Source organism: Bos indicus, chromosome 3, assembly GCF_029378745.1.
Source record: "Bos indicus isolate NIAB-ARS_2022 breed Sahiwal x Tharparkar chromosome 3, NIAB-ARS_B.indTharparkar_mat_pri_1.0, whole genome shotgun sequence".
Lineage (NCBI taxonomy): Eukaryota > Metazoa > Chordata > Mammalia > Artiodactyla > Bovidae > Bos > Bos indicus.
Window position 1 is genome coordinate 13,549,280 of NC_091762.1, and position 27,505 is coordinate 13,576,784.

The window sequence follows — 27,505 nt, forward strand, 5'->3', positions numbered from 1 at the left end:
TTCTGAAGGGGATGCTTGAAGAAGAGCATCCCTCATTCCACACAGGGCTGAGAAGTGACCACAGTAATGGTCCGGAGGCTCCTGTTTGAAGGAACCCTAAACAGGTTCACTGCTGTCAGTCCCTGTCATGACACAGGACTAGGACAACATGGGATGAAGAGACAGAGCAGAGGCCTTGATGTACACACAGGAGAGTCCTCTCTGGGGACAGAATGTCAAGCTGGGAAAGGCCTTAGGGGGGCATCTGCCCAGGCCCCTCCTGTCACAGAGGAGGAGGTCCCCCAGTGGGTGAACCTGTCCTGGGTCACATAGGGCAGAGCCACACCTGACACTGGGGCTCCCCTCTCCAGCCCAGGGCTTCTCCCCTGCAGGAGCTCCCACCAGCTCCCCACCCTGTCCCTGCCCTCCCCAGGGGCTTCTCTCCCAGCACTGCTGTCTCATCACCAGGATTTGAGCAGCTCCTGCAGGCTCATTCTTCAACCTTCTCTCCCAGGAAAAGGCAAGCAAGTATTTACAGGGGTTTAGCAGAGCAGGGGGTACCTTTCCAGGTGGCACCAGTCATAAAGAACATGTCTTTCAATGCAGGAGACATAAAAGATGCAGGTTTGATCCCAGGATCGGGGAGATTCCCTGGAGGAGGGCATGGCAACCTACTCTAATATTCTTGCCTGGAGAATCTCATGGACAACGGAGCCTGGTGGGCTACAGTCCATGGAGTTGCAGAGTCAGACATGACTGAAGCGACTTAGCATGCACACACAGCAGAGCAGAGACTTCTGGCTTGCTCTGAGTTAAACAGTAGCCCCGCCAGACCCTACATTTGCTGGAAATGAGAGAATCAGGGAGAGAGGAGGCTCAGCCCTCAGGCTGCAGGGAGGATGGACCCAGAAGCTGGTAGTGAGCACCAGCTGTGAAGAAGATGAAAGAAGACATAGAAAAAGAAGGCAGACAGTAACAGCATTGTGAACTACAAAAGGCTAATTCTGAAGAAGAAAATTAAGCCAGAAAGGCTGTGGTTATAAAGAAGAGAGTAAAGTTTATTTAAATGATATAAAATTTAAAAATCAACATAAATTTTTGTTCCCGTTTCTGACCCTTCCTTCGTCATCACACCAGGAAATCAATCACCATTTTCTCTTAACTCATAATCAAACCCACCTATGCCTTTGCACATCTCCATCTCCACAACTCTCTCTAGATGCCAGTGACAGTAGGGACCCTTTCTTCTTTGTGTTCTGCCAGTAGACACAGGGACACACTGAGGGCATGAAGCAGACTATTGCTATGGTGAGTGCATCTCCCCAACCTCTCCAGTAGCTTCTGTGTCTCTGGGAAATTCCAGTGCGAACTGAGCTCACCTTCAAGCTTCCTTTCCCACTACTTCTAAACTAATGTCCAGAAAAATGTTAAAGATGTTAAGAATGATAAAGAAAAAGATACTTCACCCACAGCATCACTTCTCACCACCCACCCCTCCAAATGTATAGAGCAATTTAACGTTCCTTCCAGTGATGCCTCTTCCAGTTCACCCAGGGTGCCCAACCTCCACTGGGAAGTGTCCATCTCATTCAGTACCGTGGAGGTGGGGGCTAAAGGGGCAACAAATTCCACTCCTTCTCAGATCCTGGGTGACCCTGAGAAACTAATTTTCCTTCTCTGTGTGTAGATTGTCTCATCTCTAACATGAGAAATTCAAACCATTTCTCTTTTTTTCTCCCTTTATCTCACTTTGTCTCCATCTCTTTATATTTTATTTGTGAATTTTTAGTCCCAGACTTTGGATAAGACTATAATTTTGAACATATTTTTGCAGTATGGCAAATAGATGGGGAAACAGTGGAAACAAGTGGCTGATTTTGGGGGCTCCAAAATCACTGCAGATGGAGATTGCAGCCATAAAATTAAAAGACACTTACTCCTTGGAAGGAAAGTTATGACCAACCTAGACAGCATATTAAAAAGCAGAGACATTACTTTGTCCACAAAGGTCCATCTAATCAAAGCTATGGTTTTTCCAGTGGTCATGTATGGATGTGACAGTCGGACTCTAAAGAAAGCTGAATGCTGAAGAATTGATGCTTTTGAACTGTGGTGTTGGAGAAGACTCTTGAGAGTCCCTTGGACTGCAAGGAGATCCAACCAGTCCATCCTAAAGGAGATCAGTTTTTGGTGTTCATTGGAAGGACTAATGTTGAAGCTGAAACTCCAAAACTTTGGCCACCTGATGCGTACAGCTGACTCATTTGAAAAGACCCTGATGCTGGGAAAGACTAGGGCAGGAGGAGAAGGGGATGACATAGGATGAGATGTTTGGATGGAATCACCGACTCAACAGACATGGGTTTGGGTGGACTATGAGAGTTGGTGATGGACAGGGAGGCCTGGCGTGCTGTGGTTCATGGGGTCACAAAAAGTCAGACACCACTGAGTGACAGAACTGAACACTGGGAAAATGAAGAAAGTCTACATTTTACTGTAGACGGGGGTAATCTAGTTAAATGGATATAGTCCTTATTTCAATGCCCTTTATTCATATAAGTTGGCCCATTTTTACAAATGCTCTCTAATTTGTTTAATTTTATCCAGAATTCACAATCCACCATATTTTCTTCTTTTCTTCATTCATTTGTATTTAATTTTTATATGTACAAATGCCTAATCTTTCATAAATTTATAGATGTATTCACATCATTCCTGTGAATTTTCTAAATTAATTTATTTTTCATTGAAGGATAATTGTTTGGTACACATCCTTCTTTAGGACACTCTCTTTTTCTTTCAGTTCCTCTTTTTTGCTCAACTCCTTATTCTCTCCACTTTTTCTTCTCCCACCTCCAAACTTTTCCCCCATTTTAATCCCGTTAGTCATCTATTACATTTTCTTCTGCATTTTCTCCTACTCTCATAAGTACGTGGGTGTATAGATGATTTTAAATATCAAAGATTGCCGTTTCATTTACAAGATTAAGATTTTATTATATACAGTTTTCTGCATCTTACTGATGGAAAACCGTGTATCTGATACTATCAAAAATTAGAAATACCTCCCAGATAATTGGTAGACTGTTTTTTTTTTTTTTAGAGCTTCATAATACTCCACTGTACAGAAACTTCCCATCTTGTTCAATCATTTCCAAATTGATGTAAAGATTCATTGTTTCTAGGGTTTTGCCCTAAAACAGTGCTTTGCATTATAGAGGGCATCCTCCCAGAGAACTTGTTTTATTGGGAGGTAATTTTTCAACTTTTCAAAATGAAAACTAACACTGAGGTGGAATGCAAAATATATAAACTCTTGTGAGATAAACCAGAGACTGAAAGGACCCTCTCCTTTGTGAAGATCTTCTAGGATCTGCACCCCAAACCCTGGTGGAGAATGCGTGTTCACTATCCCTTTCTAGTAGAGAAGCCCAAGGAGCCTGACTAGAGTTGCTTTCTCTGGCTCAGGCCTGGGGCTCTAGTTGGCCTCCTCCTCTACAATGTCTTGTATAAGCTTCCAGGGCCTCTCTGAGTCTAGACCAGGAGAACCTCATTCCCTTGCCCTCTGCCCCAAGGAGCCATGTTCTTTCTCTCCCTCTCTCTCCCCAGGACCCTGGGCAGGCTCTCTTGGCTTCCCTGTTACCGCAGCAGAAGCAACCTTACCTTCTTGGAAATGGTTCTCTTAATGCAGACAAGGCTGCCTGAGCTCAGGGGTCCCAGACTTGCAGCAACCAAAAAGGCCATATTATTCTTTCCTTGCACTCTGAGGCTCTAAACCAAGTACACTGCATTTGAAAACTTATAGCAGAGTTGTTTTCCCTTTTTGTTCAAAGAAGACGTCAAAACCTAAAGGGCACTCCAAGTGGTAGGGTCCTGCTTTACTGGCTTTATCGGACATCCCTCCCTCCCCAGGAGCCCAGGCCACTCACTGAGAAGGAGACTGATGAATCCCAGGAGCCAGGAGGCCCAGCAGAGGTGGGCGTCTTCTGAGCAGGGCCTCATTGCAGGTTGCGTGCCAGCCCGTTCAGCTGTAGAGGAAAAATTAATGAAGGTAGCTGTAAGAGAAAAGAAAAGCTTGGGCCCCAGCTTCCCACCCTCAGGGTGGAGCTAACAAATTTGTTTCTAGTTGACCCCTGGCCAGCATGTTAGTTCTCTGGCAGTCTGTCTCCTGCATTGGCAGGCGGGTTCTTTACCACTAGCGCCACCTGGGAAGCCTGAGCTCTGTCAGTCTAGAGAAACCCCTTTAATCTTATCCCCAGCATATACAGTACACACTCAATAAGTAATTTTAAAACGAATGGATAAATAATCTCACTCTGTGATGTGCCTGGCATACTGTTAGACAGACCCCACTCAGTGAAGTCACAGCCAGCTTGGAGCATACTCTTCCATGATTCCCTGGGGTAGCAGCTCTGCTCCGGGCAGCCCAGCTCACCAGTGCCAGGCTATGGTCGGGCACAGAAGTCATGCTCCACCAAAAGGCTAGTCTAGCCCCATCTTGAGCTTCCCAGGTGCTCAGGGGTAAAGAATCCGCCTACCAATGCAGGAGATGTAGGAGATGCAAGTTCAGTTCTCAGGTTGGGAAGATTCCCCTGAGAAGCAAATGGCAGGCCACTCAGTATTCTTGCCTAAAATATTCCACGGAGAGAGGAGGCTGGCAGGTTACAGTCCATGGGGTCGGAAAAGAGTTAGATATGATTTAGACTAAACAACAACAAAGCCCCATCTTGGCTTGGTGGCTGCTCTGTCTCTTTTCCATTTAATGAGTCAAATTTTCTAATTTTTCAGAAACTTCAGCTCTCAGTTGCCTATGTAAGAAGCTGTGGTCAAGGAAAAAAATTCGTTGGGGGAAGTGTGAACTTCCCACATCCCAACACAAATATTGGTATTTACCTGTAGCTTGCATCTGTATTGGGCTTCCCTGGTGGCTCAGAGGATAAAGCATCTGCCTGCAATGCAGGAGACCCGGGTTCGATCCCTGGATTAGGAAGATCCCCTGGAGAAGGAAATGGCAACCTACTCCAGTATTCTTGCCTGGAGAATCCCATGGACAGAGGAGCCTGGCAGGCTACAGTCCATGGGGTGGCAAAGAGTCGGACACGACTGAGCGACTTTATGTCACTTCACTTGCATCTGTACGGCCTTCCCAGCTGTCACCAGTGCTCCCTGTATACACAAGGCAAAGACAGACCCCTCCCCACAGAAATTGTATCACAATCAACCATTTCCCTTCAGTCTCCACCAGGTCCATTCCTGCTCTCACAGAGGGGAAGAGATAGACATCTACACACTCCTCCTGACCACAGCCTCAGTTGCTTCAAAATCTGCACAACTGGCTGAGGGTCAGGCCCTGGCTTCTTCTCCCCATACTAGATATCCCACATTATCCCATACTCTCACCTCTCATATTCTGGAGGAGCAGCACCATCCTCTTAATGTACCTCCTTTTCCTTCCCATTGAGGCTTTTCCCTTAGCTGCTCAGGCAGAAAGCCCCAAAGCTGGGTCCACAGGACTGGCCCCATGACCATGCACTTAAGGTAGTCAGGTACTTCATATTAAATCTTTTATGGATGTAACCTGTAAAAGGTCACAGAGCTAAACAAAGGGCAAGACCTTGACTCTTGACAGCAAGCTGAAGACACATCCCCTCAATCACAGCCCCTTTCTCTGTCCATCTTAATGGCTTCAAGCAAGTTTCTGAACCCTAGTCTGCTCCTTCCAAAATCTTCTCTGTGATATCCCAGACAGGAGAGTGTTCAAACTAGTTTTATTTTCTCCCTACTCCAACTAATAGCAGATGAATCAGCATCAATGTGGTTTGTGCATCCTGTGGTTAGAAACTATTTTTATTGAATTAAAATACTGGCTGCTCATCACTGGTTGCCTTTAGGGCACTGGAGAGCAAGTTGCAATCCCCTCCTCCAATTTGTCCTCACAACTGTCATGAGAGAAATCCTAGTGTGAGAACATTTTAGTTATGAAAACCATTTGGGTGATGGGCTGTGGGAAGGAAGACCCTGGAGAGGGGAAACCAGCAATGTCACTGGAGACCAGGGACACCGGGAGGAGAGTCAGGCAACAGTTAATCCATGCTGGTAAAATGTCAGGGACTTTAAAATTATCCAGAAGTCTATCTCATTTTCGCCCTCCCAGCCTTCCTGTGCTAAGGCATAGCACATACACATGCACACATTGCCTTACAGAACCTTTGGTAAGAGCTTACTGCATGAACTACCTGATACTGATACTGTTTTGGGGAATTAAAGGAAGGCATGCTTGAATCTGTTGCAGCCAAGTATATAGATGTGTATGTATGGGGTATAGGATAAGAAAGAAATGTAGAGCTGAATGAGATGCGGAGCCCAGGAGAACCAGTCGCTCAGTCGTGTCTGACTCTTTGTGACCCAGTGGACTGTAGCCCGCCAGGCTCCTCTGTCCGTGGGATTCTCCAGGCAAGAATACTGGAGTGGGTTGCCATTTCCTTCTCCAGGAGAGAAATAACAATGAGAGTCAAAATTCCTAGGAAATGACAGAACTTATAGGAAGGCTCTGGACTTTTAGAAAACATCATGAGTGATGATGTCTATCTAATTTGAATTGCACAGGACAGGACACCCTGCTTAAGGACTGGATTACATGAAGAATTTGTGGTTTTCAGTCACTAGGTCATATCCAGCTCTTTGTGACCCCATGGACTGCAGCACACCAGGCTTCCCTGAGCTTCAGTATCTCCCAGAGTTTGCTCAAACTCATGTCCTCCTGTCCTTTGAGTCATGATGCCATCTTACCATCTTGTCCTCTGTTGTCCCCCTCTCCTCCTGCCCTCAATCTTTCCCAGCATCAGGGTCTTTTCTAATGAGTCAGCTCTTCACATCAGGTGGCCAAAATTTTGATTCAATACCTACACTCTACCAGAAGATTTATACATGTCTTTTCAGCTAATTGACATTATTTGCTGAATCAAATCCTCAAAACAACTCTCTTATCTAATCATTAGAAAGTGAAAGTGAAGTCACTCAGTTGTGTCCAATTCTCTGCAATCCCATGGACTGTAGTCTATGAGGCTTCTCTGTCCATGGGATTTTCCAGGCAAGAGTACTGGAGTGGGTTGCCATTTCCTTCTCCCGGGGATCTTCCTGACCCAGGGATCCAACCTAGGTATTCTGCATTTCAGGCAGACGCTTTACCCTCTGATCCACCAGGGAAGCATACATCTTATAGAAGAGTGTCCAGAATGTCCAAAGAGATTAAATAACTTGTCCAAGATTATATTTTAAGTAAGCAGCAAGGTATTCACATGCTGTTAACATCAGTTGAGCCATGGACTTGACCAGGAGGGAGAGAAGAGTGTAGATTTTGAGAAACTCAAGCTTTAACTGAGAGAGAAATGACCTCAGTATGGAAAGGATGACTGCTGCCTGATGTATAAGGAAACTTAAGCTCCAAGACTAAGGAGAGCTAGGTACTTAGATAAAAGATGTTGGTAGAGAGGATCTGAGTTATGATCTTCTCCCTGACCATTCTGCCTGGCTTGAGAGAGAAAAGCCACCATTCCAGCCTGTAGCATTTGTAACAGAGCACCAGGGCATTTCAGAACTGGGCGGTGGAGGGGAACAGATGGCAGCAGTTGCAGGGTGACAACTTGCCTTCAGTGTCCATTTTCTCCTCCTTATCTCCTGCTCTATAATCAGGTATTTATTTGTTGTTAAAAGTTAACAGATAAAACCAATGAAAATATATAGCAAAGCAGAAACAGACTCACAGATATAGAAAAAAAACTATTGGTTACCAGTGGGGAGAAGGAAGGGAGGAGGGGCAAAATGGGGGAATGACTAAGAGATACAAACTACTATATAAAATAGATAAGCAGCAAAGATATATTGCACGACACATGAAATCATAACCTTTATTTTGCAGTAACTTTTTTGTTTTGGCTGTGCATGGGCTTTCTCTCTAGTTGTGGTGAGTGGAGCCTACCCTTTAGTTGTGGTGGGGAGGCTTCTCAATTCTTTTGTTGCAGAGCATGGGCTCTAGACTGTGCAGGCTTTAGTTTGTTGCACATTGGTTTAGTTGCCCTGCAGCACGTGGAATCTTACCAGACCACGAATGGAACCCATGACCCCTGCACTGGCAGGCAGATTCTTAACCACTGGATTAACAGGGAAGTCCTGTAACAACTTTTAAAGGAGTATAAAGTATCAACATAGTAAATTACTATGCTGCAAGGAGATCAATGGCACCCCACTCCAGTACTCTTGCCTGGAAAATCCCATGGTGGAGGGGCCTGGTGGGCTGCAGTCCATGGGGTCGCTAGGAGTCTGACACGACTGAGCAACTTCACTTTCACTTTTCACTTTCATGCATTGGAGAAGGAAATGGCAACCCACTCCAGTGTTCTTGCCTGGAGAATCCCAGGGACGGGGGAGCCTGGTGGGCTGCCGTCTATGGGGTCGCACAGAGTCGGACATGACTGAAGCAACTTAGTAGCAGCAGCAGCAGCAAGGAGATCCAACCAGTCCATTCTGAAGGAGATCAGCCCTGGGATTTCTTTGGAAGGAATGATGATAAAACTGAAACTCCAGTACTTTGGCCACCTCATTCGAAGAGTTGACTCATTGGAAAAGACTTTGATGCTGGGAGGTATTGGGGGCAGGAGGAGAAGGGGACGACAGAGGATGAGATGGCTGGATGGCATCACTGACTCCATGGATGTGAGTCTGAGTGAACTCCGGGAGTTGGTAATGGACAGGGAGGCCTGGCGTGCTGCGATTCATGGGGTCGCAAAGAGTCGGACAGGACTGAGCGACTGAACTGAACTGAACTGACACCTGAAACTAACATAACATTGTATATCAACTATACATCAATAAAAATTATAATAAAAAATTATAAACAGGATGAAAGATGGTTTCAATGAGCCAAACATTCATTGGATCATGGAGAAAGCAAGGGAATTTTAGAAAAACATCTACTTTTGCTTCATTGACTACACTAAAGACTTTTGACTGGTTGGATCACAACAAACTGGAAAACTCTTCAACTTATGGGAGTACCAGACTTCCTTACCTGTTTCCTGAGAAACTTGTATTCAGGTCAAGCAGCAACAGTTAGAACTGGACATGGAACAACATACTGGTTCCAAATCAGGAAAGGAGTATGACAAGGCCATATATTGTCACCCTGCTTATTTAACTTATATGCAGAGTACATTATGAGAAATGCTGGAATAGATTAATCACACGCTGGAATCAACATTGCTGGGTGAAATATCAACAACCTCAGATATGCAGATGACACCACCCTTATGGCAAAAGTGAAGAGGAATTAAAGGAGTCTCTTGATGAGGGTGAAAGAGGAGAGTGAAAAAGCTGGCTTGAAACTGAACATTCAAAAAATTAAGATCATGGCATCTAGTACCATCACTTCATGGGAAATATATGGATAAAAAGTAGAAGCAGTGACAGATTTTATTTTCTTGGGCTCCAAAATCACTGTGGACTGTGATACAACCATGAAATTAAAAGGTGCTTGCTCCTTGGAAGGAACACTATGACAAACCTAGACAGAGTATTTAAAAGCAGAGACATCAGTTTACTGACAAAGGTCCATCTAGTCAAGGCTATGGTTTTTCCAGTAGTCATGTATGGATGTGAGAGTTGTGAAGAAGGCTGTGCATTGAAGAATTGATGCTTTCAAAATGTGGTGCTTGAGAAGACTATTGAGAGTCCCTTGGACTGCAAGGAGATCAAACCAGTCAATCCTATAGGAAATCAATCCTGGATATTCATTGGAAAGACTGATGCTCAAGCTGAAGCTCTAATACTTTGGCCACCTGATGTAAAGAGCTGACTCAGGAAAGATCCTGATGCTAGGAAAAACTGAAGGCAAAAGGGGAAGGGGATGGCAGAAGATAAAATGGTTAGATAGCATCACAGACTCAATGGACACGAATTTGAGCAAAGTCTGGGAGATAGTGGAAGACAGAGGAACCTGGCCTGCTGCATTCCATGGGGTTGTAAAAAGTCAGACGTGACTTAGTGACTGAACACATAACACACACAGCACACACTGAAAAACTTCAAATGTGATTAGAAAACAATGAATAATTTAACATATGTATTAAAATGTGGAAGGTAGAAAATTTGGGAGCATACAAAACTCTCTTCTTAAAAGATGTAAGAAAACCATCTACACTTTTGGAGACCTTTTTCAAAATGCTAGAAATTATCCAATGGTTTGTGGCAACTGGAGGAGCATCTATCAAAAAAAAAAATTGCTGAATCACATTCATAACAGCATTATGAACCAAATGTTTGTTTTCCCCGAAAATTTTTATGTTGAGTCACTAACCTCCAATACGATGTTATCTGGAGATGGGGCATTTGGGAGGCAACTGGAATTGGATGAGGTCAAGAAGGTGAGGCCCTCATGATGAGATTATTGTCTTTACAAGAAAGGATCCTAGAGAGCTCTTTCTGTCTCTTCTTTGTGAGATACAGCAAGAACTGACCATCTGCAAGCGAAGAGGAGGGCCCTCACCAGGAACTGATTCAGTCAGCACCTTAATTTTTTTTTTTTCTTACTAGTGTAGAAGCACTTTATTTTTTTCTTCTTGTTTTCTTTTATTTTATTTTTTACCTTTACAATATTGTATTGGTTTTGCCATATATCAACATGAATCCGCGACAGGTATACACGTGTTCCCCATCATGAACCCTCCTCCCTCCTCCCTCCCCATACCATCCCTCTGGGTCGTCCCAGTGCACCAGCTTTAAGCATCCAGTATCGTGCATCGAACCTGGATTGGTGACTCGTTTCATATATGATATTATACATGTTATTGTTCATTTCCCCTTTCATACTTGTTAGCATTTGTCTTACATATTGCGGTGCTCCTATGTTGGGTGCATATATATTTATAATTGTTATATCTTCTTCTTGGATTGATCCTTTGATCATTATGTAGTGCCCTTCTTTGTCTCTTTTCACAGCCTTTGTTTTAAAGTCTATTTTATCTGATATGAGTATTGCTACTCCTGCTTTCTTTTGGTCCCTATTTGCATGGAAAATCTTTTTCCAGCCCTTCACTTTCAGTCTGTATGTGTCCCCTGTTTTGAGGTGGGTCTCTTGTAGACAACATATGTAGGGGTCTTATTTTTGTATCCATTCAGCCAGTCTTTGTCTTTTGGTTGGGGCTTTCAATCCATTTACGTTTAAGGTAATTATTGATAAGTATGATCCCGTTGCCATTTACTTTATTGTTTTGGGTTTGAGTTTATACACCATTTTTGTGTTTCCTGTCTAGAGAATATCCTTTAGTATTTGTTGGAGAGCTGGTTTGGTGGTGCTAAATTCTCTCAGCTTTTGCTTGTCTGTAAAGCTTCTGATTTCTCCTTCATATTTGAATGAGATCCTTGTTGGGTACAGTAATCTGGGCTGTAGGTTATATTTTTTTTCATCACTTTAAGCATGCCTTGCCATTCCTTCATGGCCTGAAGAGTTTCTATTGAAAGATCAGCTGTTATCCTTATGGGAATCCCCTTGTGTGTTATTTGTTGTTTTTCCCTTGCTGCTTTTAATATTTGTTCTTTGTGTTTGATCTTTGTTAATTTGATTAATATGTGTCTTGGGGTGTTTCACCTTGGTTTTATCCTGTTTAAGACTCTCTGGGTTTCTTGAACTTGGATGATTATGTCCTTCCCCTTTTTAGGGAAGTTTTCAACTATTATCTCCTGAATATTGTGGTGTTTAATATTGTCCTGGAGGTCTCTGAGATTGTCCTCATCTCTTTTAATTCGTTTTTCTTTTTTCCTCTCTGATTCATTAATTTCTACCATTCTATCTTCTACTTCACTAATCCTATCTTCTGCCTCCACTATTCCTTATTTGTTGCCTCCAGAGTGTTTTTTATCTCATTTATTGCATTATTCATTATATATTGACTCTTTTTTATTTCTTCTAGGTCCTTGTTAAACCTTTCTTGCATCTTCTCAATCCTTGTCCCCAGGCTATTTATCTGTAATTCCATTTTGATTTCAAGATTTTGGATTATTTTCACTATTATTATTTGGAGTTCTTTATCAGGTAGATTCCCTATCTCTTCCTCTTTTGTTTGGTTTGGTGGACATTTATCCTGTTCCTTTACCTGCTGGGTATTCCTCTGTCTCTTCATCTTGTTTAAATTGCTGAGTTTGGGGTGGCCTTTCTGAATTCTGACAGTTTGTGGAGTTTTCTTTATTGTGGAGTTTCCTCGCTGTGGGTGAGGTTGTACGGGAGGCTTGTCAAGGTTTCTTGGTTAGGGAAGCTTGTGTCGGTGGGAATTTCTGGTGGGTGGAGCTGTATTTTTTCTCTCTGGAGTGCAATGAAGTGTCCAGTAATGAGTTATGAGACGTCAGTGGGTTTGGAGTAACTTTGGGCAGCCTGTAAATTGAAGCTCAGGGCTGTTTTCCTGTGTTGCTGGAGAATTTGTGTGGTATGTCTTGCTCTGGAACGTGTTGGTCCTTGGTTGGTGCTTGGTTTCAGCATAGGTATGGAAGCGTTTGATGAGCTCCTGTCAACTAATGTTCCCTGGAGTCAGGAGTTCTCTGGTATTCTCAGGATTTGGATTTAAGCCTCCTGCTTCTGGTTTTCAGTCTTATTTTTACAGTTGTCGCAAGACTTCTCCTTCTATACAGCACCATTGATAAAACATCTAGGTTAAAAATGAAAAGTTTCTCCACAGTGAGGGACACCCAGAGAGGTTCACAGAGTTACATGGAGAAGAGAAGAGGGAGGAGGGAGTTAGAGGTGACCCGAATGAGATGAGGTGGAATCAAAAGAGGAGAGAGCAAGCTGGCCAGTTATCACTTCCTTATGTGCACTCCACAACTGGACCGCTCAGAGATGTTCACGAAGTTATACAGAGAAGAGAAGAGGGAGGAAGGAGACAGAGGTGGCCAGGAGGATAAAAGGGGGGAATGAAAAGGAGAGAGACAGATCCCACCAGTAATCAGTTCCCTAAGTGTTCTCCACCATCTGGAACACACAGAGATTCACAGAATTGGGTAGAGAAGAGAAGGGGGAGGAAGGAGACAGAGGCAACCTGGTGGAGAAAAAGGAGAGTCCAAAGGGGGAGAGAGCAGTCAAGCCAGTAATCTCACTCCCAAGTAAAAATGGGTACTGAAGATTGGGTTCTTAAAGGTACAAAATTGATAACAAATACCAAAAAGCGAAAATTACAAAACTAGAGTAGAGGTTGGTTTCAAAAATACAATATTAAACAAAAGAAGGAAAAAAAAGTCACAAAAATTATTTTTAAAAATATGTACATGAAGTTTGCTTTAAAAATAGAGTATTTTTTTGCAAAGTAATAGTAGGTTATAAAAATGAAAATTAAAGGAGTAATAGAGGACTTAAAAAAATTTTTTTAATTAAAAAAAGAAAAGAATGATCGTAAAAATAGTAAAAATATATCTAGGACTTTCTCTGGTGTTGTTGTGGGCAGTGTGGGGTCAGTTCCTTTCTGGATAGTTTCTTGGTCCGGCCTATGTTTCTCAAGATCTATAGGCCCCTTCCTATGTAGTCGATACTAACTACAGGGTTTTAACCTATTGCACCTGTCACTTCCAAGGCGGTTCCGTCTGTTTTTTCTTCTTCTGTTTGCTGGTCTCTTCAGTGTCTGATTTCCACCCTGACACAGGGGGGCAGTGGTGGACACTTTTTTAGGTTCACTTGTTCAGGCGTGGTGGGGGGATGGAGGGATGCTGCAAACAAATAACACTGGCATGTGCTGGCAGTGTCTCAGGCGCACTGGGCCTGCCCCCGCTCACGGAGCATGTGCCCTCCCTGCCCAGACTGCTCAGGCTCTAGGTTGCTCCACCATGAACCGTCCGAGGCCTGCCCTGGGCTGCATGCACCTCCCAGGTCTAAGCCACTCAGGTTCAGGCACTCAGGTAGTCCTCAGAGACGCAGACTTGGTTGGGCCTGCGTTTTGTGCCCTTCCCAGGTCCGAGCAGCTCAGGTGATGAGGTGTTTGGTGAGCGCAGTCACTGCAACTTTATCACCTCCCCCGTCCCTGCTGCTCGGTTCTCTGGGTGTACAACCGGCGCACCTTCTCAGGCAGATGTTGACTGTCCAGAACCCAAAGACATCTGAGTTAGCAAAAAAGCCTGCTTGCAGTTTGGTAGATAATGCCTCTCTGGGGCTGCGATTGCCCCCTTCCGACTCTGGCTGCCTGTCACCGGAGGGGGATGGTCTGCAGCCAGCTAGTTCTGTTCAGTCCTTTGTTCTGTGCGCGGGCTTGGCGGTGTCTTAGGGTTTTTCATGTGGTAGCTATCCACAGTCTGGTTTACTAGCCCAAGTTAGTTCCTCAGATTGCCCTCAGGGCACCTAGGCCCCAGTCCTTACTCTAAGCAATGCAGCCCGCGCCTCCCTGACCAGCCCCCGCTTGCTAGTGGTGAGTGCAGGTGTCTGGGCTGCTTCTCCACTGCGGGAGTTACTGTTGGGCTCGTAATCTGTGGGTTTTAATTATTTACTTATTTTTCCTCCCTGTTATGTTGCCCTCTGTGCTTGCAAGGCTCGCCACAGACTTGGCAGTGAGAGTATTTCCTAGTGTTTGGAAACTTCTCTCTTTTTAAGACTCCCTTCCCAGGAAGGAGCTCTGTCCCTACCTCTTTTGTCTCTTTTTTTGTCTTTTATATTTTTTCCTACCTCCTTTTGAAGACAATGGGCTGCTTTTCTGGGTGCCTGATGTCCTCTTCCAGCATTCAGAAGTTGTTTTGTGGAATTTACTCAGCGTTTAAATGTTCTTTTGATGAATTTGTGGGGGAGAAAGTGGTCTCCCCATCTTATTCCTCTGCCATCTTAGTACTGCCCCCTGAAAATTTACCTTTATATTCCTGTGGCCACTGTTGAATTTTCCAGATTTGCTGGCATATTAAGTGCAGCACTTTAACAGCATCATCTTTAGGACTTGAAATAATTCAGCTGAAATTTTATCACCTCCACTTGTTTTGTTCATAGTAATGTTTCCTAAGGCCCACTTGACTTCACATTCCGGGAATACTGGCCTATAACTCTGTTTGTATGTGTGAATGTGTATGTGTTAGGGCACTTGCTCTAACTTTGTCTAGCTTTGGTATCAGAGTATGACAACGTCATTAAATGAATTTGATGGTGTTCCCTCTCCTATTTTATGGGAGAGTTCAACAAAAATTAGTATTAATTCTTCTTTAACTGTTTGTTAGAGTTCACTTCTGACTCCATCTGGTTTTAGGCTTTTCTTTGCTTGGAGGTTTTTGATTGCTGATTCAATCTCCTTATTGGTTATTTTAAGCTGCTCAAGTTTTCTATAGTTTGTATGTTTCTAGGAAGTTATGCCTTTTTTTCAGACTGTCCAATGAATGTGTATAATTGCTCATAATAGTCCCTTACGACCTGTTGCATTTCTATGGCATAAGTTGTAATATCTCCACTTTCTTTTCTGAATTTGTCTTCTTTTTTTCTTTTTGTCATTTTTTGTTTATCTTTTCAAAAAACCTCTTAGTTTCATTGAATTTTTCTTTTTTTTCTTTTTAGTTTCTAGTTTATATAATTATCTTTCTAGTTTTTGTTTTATGTAATTCAGCTCTAGTTCTCATTGCTTCTTTCTTCCTGCTAACTTTTGGTTTGTTCTTTGTTTCCTAACTTTTTTGACATGTAGAGTCAGGTTGTTTATTTGGGATCTTTCTTATTTTTGATGTGTTTATTGCTATACTTTTTCTTTTAGCACTGTTTTTGCTACCTTCCATAAGTTTAATGGATTTTTTCCATGTCTTTTGATTCAAGATAATTTTTTACTCGCCTTTTGATTTCCTCCCTGACCCAATGATTGTTCAAGAGTCTGTTACTTAATTTTCATATATTTGATAATTGTTCTATTTTCTTTCATTTATTTTTCTAGTTTCAATCCATTGGGGTTGAAAAGACACTTGATATAATCTCAGTCTTGTCAGCTCTTAAGACTTGTTTTGTGGCCTAACATATGATATATCCTGGAAAATATTCTGTGCCTGCTTCAGAAGACTATGTATTCTATTCTACTTCTGTTGTGTATATGTTCTGAATATAATCGTTAGGTTCATTTGATCTATAGTGTTGTTCAAGTCTGCTGTTTCTTGGTTTTCTGTCTGCTTATTCTATCCATTATTGAAAATAGGATATTCAATTATAATATGATAGAACTGCTATTCCTTCCTTCTGTCAATGTTTGCTATACATATTTTGGGGCTCTAATGTTGGGTTGTTGTTGGTATTTAGTCATGTCTGACTCTTTCTACCCATGGACTGTAGCCCACTAGGCTCCTGTGTCCATGGGATCCTAGGCAAGCAGGCTGGAGTGGGTTACCATTCCCTTCTCTAGGTCTTCCCACCACGAGATCAAACCCACATCTCCTGTGTTGCAGATGACAGATTCTTTACCACTGAGCCATCTGAGAAGCCCTGCTAATGTTAGGTGCATAAATTGTTATATCATCCTGTTGGATAAACTATGCAACTTTGTCTCTTGTGACAGTTTTTGCTTTAAAGTCTATTTTCTCTAAGTATAGCTACCTCTGCTCTCTTTTTGTTCCCTTTTGAATAGGCTGAGTTTTTGCACCCCTCACTTTCAACCTCTATGTATACTCTTACATCTATAATACTCTTACATCTATAATACTCTTACATCTATAATGAATCTCTTTTAGACTCTATATAGTTCCCTCTTGCTCTTTTATCTATTCAGCCTCTCTGTGTTTTTATTGGGGAGTTTAATCATTTAAATTTAAAATAATTACTTATAGGTGAAGGCTTACAGTTCTCATTTTGCTAATTTTTTCCCATTTTATTGGTTTTCTTATTGTTGTTGTTACATCTTTTGCCCTTACTTTCATTGTAATTTGATGATTTTTTATTGATATGTTTTGTTTCCTTTCTCTTTCCCTTCTTTTTGAGGTGTCTACATTGCGGTTACAATGACACACATACAACATCTTATAACAGTTCAAAGCAAAGAACTTAACTTCAATTACATACAAAATCTCTACATTTCTATCAATTACCCCAAACATAATTGACATCACAATTTACATCTTTCATAGTGTGCACCCATTAACAATTTTCTCTTAAAGCTATTCTTAATACTTTTGTCTTTTAACTTTTATATCGGAGTTAAAAGTGATGCATATAGCATAATTATAATGATATCATTACAGTATCAGATTTTGTATTTGTCTCCTATTGATTTCAAAATTCTTTCTTTGAGTTTTAAGTACTCTGTCTTGATTTAGATTTCTTTAGATTCTACCTATATGGAACCTTTTGGGATTCATGAATCTGGGTGTGTATTTACTTCCACAGACTTGGGAAATTTTCAGGCATTGTTTCTTTAAATAAGTTTTCTTCTTCTTTCTCTTTGTTTTCTCTTTCTTGCCATAATGTGGATATTGATTTCCTATGGTGTCCCATAAGCTTTCTTCACTCTTTTTCCCTTTCTGCTTTTCTGACTATATAATGTTAAATGAGTATCTTTGAGTTGGCCAATTTGTTTCTCCTGTTTGATCAACTCCGCTGTTGAGGCCCTCTGTTGAATTGTTCAATGCAGTCTTTGTATTCTTCAGCTCCAGAATTTTCTGTTTCTTTTTTATGCTTTCTGTCTCTGTATTGAACATCTCATTTGTTCAGTAATGTTTTTCAAATTTCATTGCTTTGTCTGTGTTATCTTGCACTTCACTGAGCTTCTTTAAGATAATTATACTAAAATTTTTTTCTAGGCAATTGAAAGATCTCTGTTTCTTTGAGGTTGGTGATTAGAGATTTATTTTGTTCCTTTGGTAGTCTCACATTTTCATGATCCTTCATGACCCTAATAGCCTTGAACTAATTTATGTACATTTAAATAAGCAATATCTCTTCCATTCTTTAAGAACTGGCTTTGGTAGCAAAGATATTGATTAGAAAATCCAAAAAGACCTTCAAGGGCATCAACTTAATAAGCATTTGGGACACTGGTTTCAGGGGCATGTAGGGTGTTTACTATAGGGTAGCACTGATCAACATCAGTGGGGATGTGCAAGACATGTTCTTCAGGGCCATGTGGGCCAGTTGCTGTGAGGTGCTACCATACATGCTTATTCCTAACTACCCACACATCATCCATCCCAGCTGATTTACTCACTGTTCTGAGTGCAGAAGCAGATCTCCCATGCAGTGTCCTAAAAGCATGAGGAAGCTGGGTTCTCACTTCATTCTTTCTTTCACCTGTGGGAGAAGTCACAGGCCAAGGTATTTTTTGCAGCCCTGAACCATGCTGGCATGTGGTTAAGGTGTCAACATAAAGAAAAAGTACTCTCACCCTTTCACTGCTGCTAATTTAGGGTTTTGCACTTAACTATCATGCCAGAATGTTCCATATGGACTTTAGAGTTCTCATAAAGATATTATTGATTGTGTATAGTTTTCAAATGTCATATCCCGCCATCTTGCTGGCATAATTGCCTTTTTTCAGTTTTAAAGACCCTTGTGACTACATCACATCCATCCAGATAATCAGAAATATCTTCCTGTTTTGTCAACTTGTCAGCAACTTTAATTCTATCCACCATCATAATTTCCCCTTTCATACAACCTAACAAATTCACAGCTTCCAAGGATTAAAACATGGACATCTTTGAGGGTCCATTATTCTACCTACCACAATTTGGAAATCCGAGTGTAGTTAGTTTTCTCTGTTTCTGTGCTTTCACTCAGAACTAACCCAGTACCAGCCTCACTCAGAAAAGACACAATAAGTCCAGCTGCTAAAACCTATACAGATATAGGAGAAAATTTACACTGCAACACTTATAAATAAATCCACTTAGCAAACTCTTTCTTTCCATAAATTTCCTCCCTACAAAGGGAAACATACTCTTATGAGTAAAGCAGTTTTGGGGTTGCCTCATGATTGCAAAGGCTAGATTGTACATCTGTCATTTCTCTTCTTGTATATACCACAAAATCACTGATATGTTCTAACCACACTTGGAGTTGTCATTACTAGTTGCTACCATTGCATCTCACAAAAATATTTCTACTTTTGGAAGCATAGAGCCCTTCTCTGGCCTCACAGAGTTATCCAGACCATTCTCCTGAGGGCTATGCTGCCTCAGACATCATCTCAACTGGAGATGCAAAGAAAGGGCTTGGACCAGGACAAGACCTTCTGCCCCAGGTTCTATCATTTCTGGGACAAACTCCAGGTTTTTATAAATAGTAGGCTTTGAGAAAACAGAATCTAGCTATTTTTTTCTTCTGAATGATTTCTAAGTCTTGTTCAATAAATAAAGTGCTTTACAGTTTAACTCAGTGGGTCCTTACTTTACTGTCTCTTGGTGAATGTTTATCTTTAGGAAATTTGTGTTTTGTATATAAAATGCACCCTCTTCTCTTACAGGCCCCCTTATGAGCCTGGGCGTCAGTGACGTAATAGACGTTTAACAGTGACATGCTATGTTTTCCACATAAGTGAAGCTCAATAGTTTTGTTGCCTCCAATCCCAGAGCCTGTGCCCCTTACCCAGATCCTGATGAAGTCTGGTGCAATGTCACCCTGGAGTGCAGAGCCTCTGCGGCCACAGAAGGCCTGAATGTGACCTGAGAGATCAAGGGACTCCCCAAGGAATGGGAGCAGAGAAGGACATTGAACTAGCCTCCAACTCTTGCACCCTGACTGTGAGCCTGCCCCTAAGCCACCCCCATGCCAGCCTCATTTGTGTGGTCAGCAACCAGGTGGACAAGAAAACTGTCTCCTTAGACCTTGGGAAAATCTGTGCCAGTGGTGAGTGCAACTTGCCAGAGGGGAGGAGCACTTTCAGAGCTCAGATAGCACTGAAGTCTGGGGGTTCAGAGCTTTACTCCCCACCATGTTATTAGCACTACTTTCCATCTAGTCACCTTACACAGGAATCTAGAACACACATCCAATATATTTATGCCTTTAAATGTCTCACATACAAGCTTACCTCTAAATCCCTTGCCCCTGAAGTCAAGGTAGTAACTTTCTAATAACTCTCTCCATCCCCTATTGTTGCTCATTCATGAGCTTCAGGAAAATAAATCATATTGGGTCATTTCTCTGAGCTCTTTCTCTGAGTCTGACTTCCATGATTCTCTTTACAATTTGGGGCTCACATTGTCCTCTGCACGTATTTCTGGTCTCACTTACCAGCTTCTTACTCACCTAAATTCCTTGCTTGTAGTTCCAGAATGTGTCCTGCTACCGCAAGCTATTGTACCTCTGAAAATGCTGCTTCCCCATCACTAGCCCTTCTTCACCAAGTGTCCTTGACTTCCTGTCTTATTCTCTATGAAGAATACTTCTCGATCACTGCTAGATTCATGGGGATATCAACGTGCATACACATATATGACTCTGCCCTTAAAAGAGCCCAATGATTGGTTTAAAATCTGTGCTGTTAACTTGAAACTTTAATATATTTTTAACAAGCAGTCTATTTTTAATTTCTGCACAGAGCTCTACACTGATGTATTCACCCTCCCCTCCAGCATCACCTCCTTTAAGGAGCTGTCGAGCCACCCCCACAATGAGTGATAATGTTCTGTTGTAGATTTGTCTCTTCCACAGACAGGAATACCTTGATGACAAGAGCCACGTTTTGTCCTCCTTGGAATCCATGGGCCAAGTACAACTTCCAGCCAAATTCTGATTGTAATCAGTATTTTATTGAATTAATGAATGACCTTGTAATCCTGTGTGCAGCCTCATCCTCTAAACCGTCCTCAATAGTCTAGTGTCTAGAGATACCTGATGTGTCAGTCTCGCTTAAAAGGTCTGTTACTTAGCTTCACTTCTAAATAAAGGCAGAAGTGTCAGATAAATTTCAACAGTCCCTTGACCAGCTCTAGCCCTCTAACCCACCTTGACCACATATCCTCCCTGTCCTATCATCCTACCTGCCTCAGTTGGGCACTGGCAACTCCCAGGGACTGACCTTTTGACACATTTTCTGAATGTGGTACTCCTCCTATCTGGAATGCAAAGGCCTACCAGAATGGCAAACTCCTACTCCTTAAGTCTCATGTTACACATTACTTTGTCTGAGAAGAAGCCAGAAAGTCCTGTGTACAAACTATAAAGCTCTACTGCACTGCAGTTTCACTGGCTGGCAGACTTTGGCTGGTATCTTCTCAGTCTTCCCCATGGGTGACCACATCTTGTTCATTTCAGTATCTCTGGCATCAAGCAGCAGTTCAGGGCCTGCTTGAGTGAATGCCATGTCCTCCCATTCAGCTTCTGAACCAGGCCCTTCAACCTCTCCACCTGCGATCTCCCCTCAGCAATAGGTATCTCAGGTTCTTTCCTGTCTTAACATTCGTCATTCTCTCTGTGTGAGAAAAACAGGTTTGCATCAAGAGACCAGTGCTGTGCCCCTGCGAGGCATCCTAGGTGCTGTCCTGGTCATGCTGTTGATCCTCGGAGGTGGACTGTACCTTTGGAAGACATGTGGTAGTTCAGTTCAGTTCATTTCAGTCGCTCAGTCATGTCCGAAGTTGAAGCCAGATTCAAAAATCACTGATCTTGACCACTACATTATACTGATTTATAATGTATAGTCTATCTACATGATGGGATACTAGACAATTTTAAAAAAAATAGTAAAGGCCATTTTATATATTTAAATTGGAAGATGTACATGAAATACTGAATATACTTTAGAACAATGTGTAGTATTTCCCTACATTGTATATATAAATATAAATAAGTATGTTTATATGTATTTTGTGTTATAAAGAACATCTAAATATTGATGTGTCAGAAGTCAGCAGTAGTTGCCTTCTGGGTGTGTCTCTTTCTTTATAAGATTTTTATAACATGTATCAGATAAAACATCAGCTATCAAAAGTTTTAAGCAGAGCAGTAATATTATTAGAGCTATTTCAAATAAATAAATCTACATATATGTCCACAGGATGCTAATCATCTTGGAATCTAGTTAAAGTGCTTTTCTCAGACTCCACCTTTCACTTCCTATTGTGTTCGATATTGGTATCATCATTAAAAGATTGTTCAGAGTAATCTCTAGTATCTTTATTGAAATTAACCTAAATATCTCTATACCTGTGTAGACAATACAGGAAACATGAAAATTTGACTTAATCACTGCAAATAGAAAATCCCTATGAATTGTTCATAACCACCAATAGAGCTTGCAAAACCCAAAGATGCCAGGACCCTTTGAGCACACTTGGCATCATGTATCCACCATTACATAGTTTCCTGGATCACATGTAAAAGTTATTGTCTCTGTGTCTTCCCACAACCAATATTGGCATCATATTTCCTGGGATGGAGAGCACTAACACACCACATCCCCAGTCTCCTAAGGGAGAAAGTATCTCAGGAGCTGTACACACTCACCTCACTGAGCTCTCTCTGCATCCCAACAGACTTCAAGATCTCAGGTGACAGTTTTCTATTCCATCTGATTGCTGACTAAACAGGTGAGGTTAGAGTTGGGACAACTTGAAGGCCAGCTCACAAGGAGATTCCAGGAGGGGGCTGGTCCCAGTGTCACTTAAGATTTACTCTCACAGCAGCTTTCAAGTATCTTGCAACTAAAAGTTTGTACCTTTGCAGTCAGGTATTGATATTTTATGGAATGTCCCACAACTGTGATTTATCTGTGGGTTCTCCCACAATTAAACTTCAGTTAAGAGATTTTTGGAGGAAGACCACAGAGGGAAAGCGTTGTTTTCATTATTTCAAGGGTACTATCAACATGACATGACTTGAATTTGACCTTGATCTTCTGCATGAAGTAGTACCTTGTAGCAATTTTTTCTTGTTTCTTTGAGTTCTTATCCCCATTTCTGAGGTCTGTCTCAGTTTTCACATTATTTCTTTCTTGTGCTGTTGGGCAAGTGTGTGTATTTTTCTTAGGAAGGTATTCCTCTGTTTCCATCAGAACCTCCAAAGGGAAGGAGCTTGAACTAAGTCCCAAGACCAAGAAGCAGGTTGTAATCGAGTCTGCTGTTATTTGGGGATCAGAGGATGGAAGGGATGGTTCTGCAGGTCAAGAACCCCACACACAGTGCTTTCTATATATAATATTTTTGAAATTGGGATGCAAATCAATGTTACTTAGTAGTAAATAAAAATATTGATGTGTCTTAGTTCAGTTCAGTTCAGTTCATTCACTCAGTTGTGTCTGACTCTTTGCAACTCCATGAACCACAGCACGCCAGGTCCCCCTGTCCATCACCAACTCCCGGAGTTACAAACCCATGTTCATCGAGTTGGTGATGCCATCCAACCATCTCAGCCTCTGTCGTCCCCTTCTCCTCCTGCCCTCAATCTTTTCCAGCATCAGGGTCTTTTCAAATGAGTCAGCTCTTCGCATCAGGTGGCCAAAGTATTGGAGTTTCAGCTTCAAAATCAGTCCTACCAATGAACACCCAGGACTGATCTCCTTTAGGATGAACTGGTTGGATCTTCTTGCAGTCCAAGGGACTCCCAAGAGTCTCCTCCAACACCACAGTTCAAAATCATCAATTCTTTAGTGCTCAGCTTTCTTTATAGTCCAACTCTCACATCCATACATTATGACTGGAAAAACCATAGCCTTGACTAGACGGACCTTTGTTGGCAAAGTAATGTCTCTGCTTTTTAATATGCTGATATGTCTTAATATACACACAATTATAGACTTGATAAAAGATACTAATTACTATTAATTGTAAGAAGCAAGAGAGGCTACCCTTGAGGAGAATTGCTGTGGGAAATAAAGGTGCTACAGATACTCTCTTTTTCTGTAAACATTGGATTGACCATTTAATCATACGTGTATTATCACATGATCTTTGTCATCACAAAATATATTCCAGAGAGAACATGACACAATTTGTTTTCCTGTGTCACTTTTAAAATTAAACTAATAAACATTAGATTGTTTTAAGTATTGTGTTAGCCACCCAGTCATGTCCGACTCTTTGTGATCCATGGACTGTAGTCTGCCAGGCTTCTCTGTCCATGAAATTCTCCAGGCAAGAATACTAGAGTGGGTTGCCATCTCCTTCTCCATAAGTAAATATTATTTGTTGAGTATTTATGTTAGGCACTAACTAATACATTATTTAGTTAATTCTTACAATAATTGGATGATGTCTGTCATGTTAATATCCTCAGTGGGATCATGAGAAATCTGCGTGCATAGAGGTTGAGTAAGGTGCTCAGGGTCACACAGTGGGGAAGAAGGTCAGACTTCCAGCCCCAGCAGGCAGGTGCTCAGTTGTGAGTGCTCAGGATGAGAATGAGGCAAGAAATGTCCTACAGGTTCCAAAGCACTGCCCATCATTCATCTCAGGCTGTCTCCAAACTGACCTGTGAGGCAATGGTGACTAATCTTCACTCTACAGAAAAGAAAACCAGCTCTCAGAGAGAAGGAAGTGATCATAGAAAAAGTAACAGAGATCTGATATGGGAGCTGGACTTGCTGTTGATGTTGGATCTTCTCTTAGTCTTTCAAATCAGCCGACCTTCCAGGGACCAAAATAGTTTCTCAGGGTTGTGCATTTCCCCATGAATTAATTCTACTTCATGGAAAACCCTGTGAAGTCTTTTCCACTTGTGTCCTTAGGCTTCCTGCAGGCCCTTCAGAGAGTGGGTGCTGAATAAACATTTGCTAGATGTTAGGTTGACTCAACTTCCACCTGAAACAGAGAATTCCTATACTACATATCACTGAAGATAAGGGCCTTCCTTGGTCTCTGAGCTAATCTTTTCCCAGAAGATATTCCAGACTCCAGTCAGTGCTCAAAGTTGCAAGCCTGATTGAATTCCGCTCCTTAGCCTGCCAACCACTCAGTTCCCAGTGGCCCTTATATCCAAGGCTGCCTCCTCCCACTACCCCTGACCTAAGCCGGTGAGTACCAACTTCCCCCTGAACCAGTACAGCTGAGACACAGGACCTGTGTAGTTTCAGGATGGGGGACAGTGACTGTTGGTGACATGCCAGGAGTTTCTCACAAACATTCCATGGACTTAGTGAGCATTGGTTGACTGTTGCTCACACCTTCTAGACAGCCAGGAACAGAACTGAACAAAAACGGCCCTGGAGCTCAGACTAGACATTAGGTGTTTCTCCTCCCAGAAGAGTCTGTAGCCAAACTCAACTTCCCATGAGATCCTTAGCTCTATCCCTGGACCAGAGGACTTACAAACGTCCCACTTCCTCATGTGCCTGGTGCTGGGATGCCTGCAACCAGAAAACCCTTAAAAATTGTTGACACCTGACCTGTCCCCTCACTGTCAAGGCTACTCTCACCCCTTGTCCTGTAAGCAGTGAGAATACCCCAGGAGCAGGATCCTTCTTCTGAGCACAGCCCCACTCTGTGCGTCCAGCAAATGGTTGAGGTCTGGCCACTCCTTTCGATGGATGTTGAGAGAGCCAGGATCACATTCCCCTTTTCTTCTTGCCAACCTTTCTTGGCAACTTTTCTCCATAAAGCCTGTTCCTTAACCATATGAGTTTTCAGGAATTTGACTGGTATACAGTCATGATAATAACAAAAGACCCACCTTGCAAACCAGCACAAGACTCTGGAACTCAGCAGTGGGATAATAAAGTGATTTTTTTTAAAGAAATCAAAGACACCAGGGCTGTTTCTCCAGGCCCTACACTGCCTGCAGTGCCCCTACCCAGCCAGGGAGCATCCCTGCTTCCCAACAACACCTGCTGCCCATCACTATACATTCCACTTTCCAGCTTTCTTTCTCTTGCCTCAATATCTTTGGGGAAAAAATGTCCAAAAAGCCTAAGTATTCTCTTCCTCTGAAATATATATTAAATCATTCCCATTTGTAGTGTAAAGACCCACCTACTGAAAAGTGAAGCAGCACCCTCTTATCAATGAAGGATGTTAGTGAAGAGTGAGGAGTGGGAGACAGAGGGATGGGTTCTGCCTGGGGAACCTTTGTCCTGTTCCTGGAGGAAAATCCTAAGGCACTCTCAGGCTGGGAGTTGTGTGAATAGCAGCGAATAAAATGCTAAGACTGCTCCGGTGGCCAGGAGGACAAAACTCAATTTCAGGATGCTGGTAAGAAGTGCTGATGGCAGAATGTGAAGCATATCAGTACTGAGAGTGGGGGCAAGGAGAATCCTGCTTCAACATACAGTTGGGCCCATGTCAAAGAGGGAGGGTAAGAATGAAACTGTAGTAAGTTCCCACCGTGTTCAGAGCACTATGCCAGGAGCTTATATACATTGTCCCATGTTATCCCTATAACTAATTCTTCTCCTGGTCTACACAAATGCATGCCCCTGGATCAAAGGGACATGAGAAAAAAAACTCCTATAATGTTGAGTGAAGCCAGAGGAGAAAACACAAACTCTGCACCTTCAATGATGTGAGCCCCCACAGGCAATATAAGTCACCATGTTCACGAATGCCAACTGAGGTGGTCAAACTCTGGAGAAAAACAAGTGCTTATCTCTGGGGATGGGGACCTTGTCATTGGTAAGGGACACACAGAGATTCCTGAGATGCAAGGGTGTTTCTTCTAGTGACCTGTGGTGTTCTTGTTGGCTGTTTCTTTATAATTCATTAAGCTATATATTAATCATTAAGTTTTGCCTCTGTGTTTTCCACAATTAAGAAAGCCTTTAGCAAAGAATACTATGAACAACTTTGAAGCATAAAATGCTCCCAATATTTTTTAGCATTTCCATTAGAATTTATTCCCAGATAGGAGTAATGAAGCAAATGGCATGAAAAATTTATAGTTTTTGATACACATTACATTTGCATTTCTACCACTGCAAGTAAGTTCAAACACATACCAAAATGTTTATTAACTGTTTATATTTTCTGAATTCTCTATAGAATCTTTGGATATTATCCATTTGGGAGGTCTAGTCATGTTTTGGATGCTGACTTACAGTGATTTGAGGGCAATGAGGTGTCCATGAAGAGGAAGATCCTAAAGACATCAAGACAGTTTGTATACCTGGAAGGACCATCTGTTGTCCCTTCCCCAGGATGCAGACACATAGCCAGGAGAATCCTTTCTGTTTGGCTCCACCCATCCTATGTCCACTGAAGCCACTCATCGGACAGGCCCTGGAGATGCAGAGTGAGCTGACTTCATACATTCCTGGGAGGAGCAGGTCCAGAGGGCTAGCAGACAAGTCAAAACAAGACAACTGAGACACAGGACTGGTAGGAACACACACAGTGATGGAGGGTAGACAAAATGAACAGGCAGGGTGGGGAAATGAGCCCTTGAAATGTCTGAGGAAAGATTTTGGACATGGGGTAGTGGGGGTTGGGGGAATAAGAAATGCAAGCAGATACAGAACTGCAAGGAACATTCAGTATGTTTGAAACTGGTCTGGGGAGACTAAGAGAGACCATGAAGGCCCTGGATGCCATGCTTGGAGTCAAAATTTATCTTGCAAGGTTGGATTTCCAAAGTACTGATTTAGTAAAATCTCAGATGTAAATTTAAAAGCTCAGGAAGGTTTTTGCTTGA

The 27,505-nt window shown here is 42.2% G+C and overlaps 1 protein-coding gene across 7 annotated transcripts in view; it reads right to left on the reverse strand.

The window, feature by feature from the left end:
* LOC109579165 (SLAM family member 9-like) overlaps positions 1 to 27,505 on the reverse strand; it is a 108,755-nt gene that overhangs the window by 35,666 nt on the left and 45,584 nt on the right. For 3 of the 7 annotated variants that reach the window (XM_070784294.1, XM_019988703.2, XM_019988714.2), the window contains one exon: positions 15,645 to 27,150. In XM_070784294.1, coding sequence (XP_070640395.1) covers positions 27,118 to 27,150 — 33 coding nt within the window. In that variant the 3' untranslated portion in view covers positions 15,645 to 27,117. Of the gene's footprint in view, positions 1 to 3,908; positions 27,151 to 27,505 lie in introns of those variants that run through there. The other 4 variants (XM_070784271.1, XM_070784263.1, XM_070784289.1 and 1 more) reach the window with 4 other exon arrangements.